Source organism: Sardina pilchardus, chromosome 5 (genome assembly GCF_963854185.1).
Source record: "Sardina pilchardus chromosome 5, fSarPil1.1, whole genome shotgun sequence".
NCBI classification, from domain to species: Eukaryota; Metazoa; Chordata; class Actinopteri; order Clupeiformes; family Clupeidae; genus Sardina; species Sardina pilchardus.
Window position 1 is genome coordinate 13,789,616 of NC_084998.1, and position 5,000 is coordinate 13,794,615.

The 5,000-nt window shown below is 47.5% G+C and overlaps 1 protein-coding gene across 2 annotated transcripts in view; it reads right to left on the reverse strand.

Annotated features, from left to right (window-relative positions):
- Positions 1 to 5,000, reverse strand: part of sptbn2 (spectrin, beta, non-erythrocytic 2) — a 60,851-nt gene that overhangs the window by 29,165 nt on the left and 26,686 nt on the right. For both annotated transcript variants that reach the window (XM_062536561.1, XM_062536562.1), the window contains exons 4-7: positions 3,658 to 3,749; positions 2,911 to 2,991; positions 855 to 970; positions 1 to 9 (exon numbers count right to left, since the gene is read on the reverse strand). The exon at positions 1 to 9 is cut by the window's left edge and continues 104 nt beyond it. In XM_062536561.1, the coding sequence (XP_062392545.1) occupies positions 1 to 9; positions 855 to 970; positions 2,911 to 2,991; positions 3,658 to 3,749 (298 nt within the window). The remainder of the gene's footprint in view (positions 10 to 854; positions 971 to 2,910; positions 2,992 to 3,657; positions 3,750 to 5,000) is intronic.

A 5,000-nucleotide genomic window follows, 5' to 3' on the forward strand; every position in this document is an offset into this window, starting at 1 on the left:
CATTCACATCTGCAGAGGGGAAGAGATGGGGGGGGGGGGGGGGGAGGAACCAGGGAAGGTGAGGGAGAGGACACGAGGAACGAGGGAGGGTGAGGAAGAGGACATTTCAAGCTCTTATTCACCCACGTACGTACACACAAGCACCAAGTTATTCAAAAGTCACCGAAGGAAACCTGAGTCCTGCATCTTTCTCTCTGTGTGTGTGTGTGTGTGTGTGTGTGTGTGTGTGTGTGTGTGTGTGTGTGTGTGTGTGTGTGTGTCTTCAGATGCCTGCTGGTCTGCTCCCATTTGCCCTAGGCGTTGTCGGTAAGCACGCATATCTTCAAACCTCATCAGACTGTCCAGCGCGGGCATGCCTGCAGTGCCCCCACGCCCACACACTCGCCCGTCTGACCTGATCTGTCCACTGCCTTTACTTTGCACTTAAGCTGTAATTAATTCTCTTAATCCTCAAAGTTCCAACGACAACTGACTGACCATGGCTGTCTGCAAAAGTCTCTCTCTTTCTATATCTCGCTCTCTCTCTTTCTATACAGTATATATATGTGTATGCGTGTGTGTGTGTGTGTGTGTGTGTGTGTGGTCCTCTTTGATCATGTGTGGAGCCTCCATGGCGAAAGAGGATTTTGAAGCTATTGGAGGCGTAGCGTGCTTAAACTGCACCAAAACTGCTTCAAAAGAGCTGAATTAGTAGCATCAGTAGGACTTTGAGCCCAGATTTAACCCGGGCTAGTTGGATCAGTTTGTGGAGTGGCAGGAAACAAGATTGTCGTTTCCCGCCCATATTCCGTCCACGGTCCCCCCCGCGGTTGTCCAGAAGAAGTGGTGTGTTCTGATGCAGCGGGCAGTCTTACCCTCGGGGTCCAGTAGCTTGGTCAGTCCCAGCTCCTTCTCGGCCACGTTAAAGGCATTCTGCAGGTTATAATGAGCGTTGGAGCGCTTCAGGTTGTCAAAATTGATCAGGTCCGATCTGCAGGCCGAGAAAGAGAGAGAAAGAGAGAAAGAGAGAGAGAGAGAGGGAGAGAGGGAGAGAGAGAGAGAGAGAAAGAGAAAGCGAGAGAGGGGTAGAGAGAGGTATAGAGAGAGAGAGAAAGAGAGGAGATAAAGGGATGGAGAGGGAAAGATGCCAAATTAAGGAAGAGTTCAAGTGGCTGAATGACAATAAAGCCAAGGTCACTGGAGGAGCACGCTCAGTGTGCTCAGTAGAAAATGCAATAGGGTCTCATGGTGAAGGGAGCTAAGCAGCATTACACTGTAGCATTAACTGGCATTAACTGTCCTACTAATGAAAGGAGATGCTCTGTGTGTGTGTCTATGTGTGTGTGTGTGTGTGTGTGGGTGTGTGTGTGTGGGTGTGTGTGTGTGTGTGTGTGTGTGTGTGCACATCAATGCGTGTATGTCAATAAGTGTGCCTTTTATTTTAATGTAAAGTCGATTCTGAAGTGCAGCAATTATCAAATGGAGACAGAAGGTGCCTTCGTCTGCCACATTTTAATTTGCCCTTAATTGAGACGGTGTAAGACGAGCCTGTGGAAGTGGTGACTTGCATCAGAGAGAATTTTTAATGTGGAGCCTCTGAGTGATGCAGCCAGCTCGCGTCACTGACCCGGGAACAGTTCTCGGCGAGCTACTAATGCGGATTCGCTGATTTGATTGATTTGGCTGTGCGGTGACAGCACAGTGATGGAGGAGGACAGGGTGGGGAACCAGGCTGAGTTTGTCACTGCGCTTGGAACACTGTGGGTGTCAAAAAGCACCAGCGACTGTAGCGATGTTGATGTTTTTCGGCACAACACTTTAAAAAAAACCACGTTTCGTCCACGAGACGACACCTCACAAGACCCACCAACAGAGGGAAGCAGCGAGTCAGGCTTGTGGCTCATGGATGCAGTAACGGAGAGAGGGAGAGAGAGGAAAAAAGAGGAGAGCAAGATCTTATTCTTCTTATGTAGGTCAACTTATTCCTGCTCCTCTTTTTCTTTCCCTCCGTACAGCCCAACTGCTGCTGCTGCTGCTGAGCCACTGACTGCAGCGCATGTGAATTTAGAGAGGCGGAGAGAGGGATCAGAGAGAGAGAGGAGAGGAGAAGAGAGGAGAGGAGAGGAGAGAGGGATGGGGCCTGGACCAGAGACGGTAAATCGTCTAGACAGATGGAGGGTGGCTTCACAGCAGCCTTTGCTGGGACCAAAAGAAGCCAAATTACCCGCACCAAAAAAAAAGGCAACACAAAAAGACTTAAATTTTTTTTTTAAAAAACCCTACTGAAAGCTTTGCGTGATGGAATCTGTGCGTGACTGACTTGTGTGTCTGAGCATCCATTTTGACAGGCTCGAGCGTTTTGTGGTGGCAGCCCTCGCTCACGCACACAAAAGACAGGGGCTTGTACAGCTCACTTAAGAGGGCAGCCAGGCACTCTCCCGATACACACAGCCGGCTTTTAGAATTAGTTCCGTGCGCTGGCTGCGCCATTCGCCGAGAGTTCGGGGCAGCAGCCGGTGATATATCAGGCCCGACAGCTGAGGTGTTCGGGAGGGTTAATGAACTTTAGAGATAAAACTCAGCTGCTGCAGTAGCAGTGGCGGTAGCCTGCAGCTTATAAAGCCCTGACTCTAATGATTATTTGAGTTATTGGAACACTGTTAATGTATGTGCTGAGAGGGATGATTGGCAGTTTTACGCCAGGGGGGCCCACTGGCGATGGGGTAGAAAGGGCGAAAGGAGAGATTGCGTGTGTGTGAACATGCGTGTGTGTGTGTGTGTGTGTGTGTGTGTGTGGGTGGTTGCATGGGTGTGCACATGCTTCTAGAATGTCTTGTGTGTGCTTGTCCAACTGTGTGCTTGCTTTTCTGTGATCTAGCCAAGTAAATGTGTGTGTGTGTGTGTGTGTGTGTGTGTGTGTTTATTGATTACCTGTGTTTGTGGACGATGGCGTTGAACGCGAGGCCATCTCTCCAGCTGGTGGTAAAGTTGTGCACATTGACATTGGGATACCTGAAGAGAACACAAGTCTAGTTAATTTTCAACTCAGAGTGCGTTTCTGTGTGTGTGTGTGTGTGTGTGTGGACTATCACTATAACAGTTCTTAATTCGGGTACACTAAGCGAGTGTCTACAGACTGCTTGAATCCCCTATCAGTAACTGCTTTCAAAACACTCATTTAAAGTCTGTATCTTAATTTCTCACCAAGCTTCTTTTCTGCCCAAATGCTCTCATCCCTCACTTCTCTCTCCTCCTCCGCCACAACACCTCTCTATCTCTTCATCTCTTCCTACATGTACTAACGACCTCACCTCAGTCTTCCTCCCTCTGCCTCAAGCACTTGTTTCTCATCTATCTTCCTCTGCTTTCTATTCCTCCTTCACTCACTCCCCTATTCTTTCCCTCCTACACTCTTTCAGTCCTGTCTTTCTTGTCTTTCTTTTGCTTTCTTTCCTTCTCTCTACATCACCTCGTCATACTATCTTTCATATTTTCATTTTCTTATGCAAATTCAATTTCAAATCCTCTCTACTGGCGTGATGTTTCCAAAGCAGTGATGCCAAGCAAAACTATGTGTTTAATAAACACAACGGCTGAAGGTTAGGCTTAGTGTGTGTGTGTGTGTGTGTGTGTGTGTGTGTGTGTGTGTGTGTGTTTCCGTGCTCTGCCCTCTCTTACCCTGCGGTCTTCATCTGACACCAGAGGAGCAGCGCGTCTTTGGCCGACTTCTTCTCCTTGTTGTCCTCTGTTTCCACGCTGATGTCCTGGATCTGCACAACACACACACACACACACACACACACACACACACATTTAGATCCCACGCACATGTAAACCCTCAGCAGCACGGCTGGGCCACCGGTCAGCCCCAACAGAGGACACTGAGACACAGAATGCCACTCCGCTCATCTGGACGTTTACATCTATGCTTAGTCATTTAGCTGACGCTTTTCGTCCAGCAACCTCAAAACAATCGTGATAAGAGTGCCAAAAGAAGACATTAGTCTACCAATAAATAATACCTTGCATAAGAAATGAACCAGACGACGACAGTTCAGAGTCGAGTTAAGCCAAGGAATGTGGACAAGACAAGGACATCAGATAAAACCTAAAGTCTCTTTCAAGTTTCAAATCTTGGCAGGACCAGAACTTCTAGAAAGTTCCACTAAGCAGCTATGACAAATGAGGCGGCCCCTTGTATTTCCAAAGACTACCGCAGGCCATTACGGCAGCTCACCTGACAGGTGGCAGGAAGCCCATTTCTCTTGTCTCGACATCCCTTTGCTGATTGTGAGAATCTTGTCAGAGTACAAGAAACCACCGCATACTATACAGACCACAAGGCCACTATGGATATGAGTGATGATAAAGCCAACAGATGACCACAGAGAGAGGCCTAACCTGAGGACAAGTTAACCGAGAGAGTTATTCTGAACACGCAAAAACCAGACATGGGCACAGGGAAATTTATGGAAAATGTAAAAAAGTTCAAACTAGATCATGATATATCAGGATATTTTTGGAGACACGAAACGACGATATGAAAATAGCACTATTCACCACAGTTTTCTCAGCCACAAGTCACGTCGGCTTACAGTCTAGAGAGTCGCGTAAACACCAAAAAGCAAATCTGGATCCTGATCATATTAGCGATGAACTCATCTTTCTCATCTGCACTTTGAACTCTGAGTTCAGTCCTCCTTGTTCTCATTCTCTATTAGCTGCACATCGTACAGTACATATAAAAATAAACAGGTCATCAGCTGTATCAATATCGAAATATGATAAATTCTTATCACAGGGAGGAACTCTTTCGGTATATCGGTAGAGACACAAAATGCAGTCCTACCTCACCCCTAAACAAGAGCGTTTACTGAAAACGACCCTCCCTACAGTGTAAACAGAACTCTCGCTGCCTATTCATGCTCCTGTTTTAGATGTGTAACTCGATATGGGGAGAGATGCTGTTTTCTGATATGACTGGTGCCGCTGTGCCCCGTTCAGACCACCGCGCTAACACT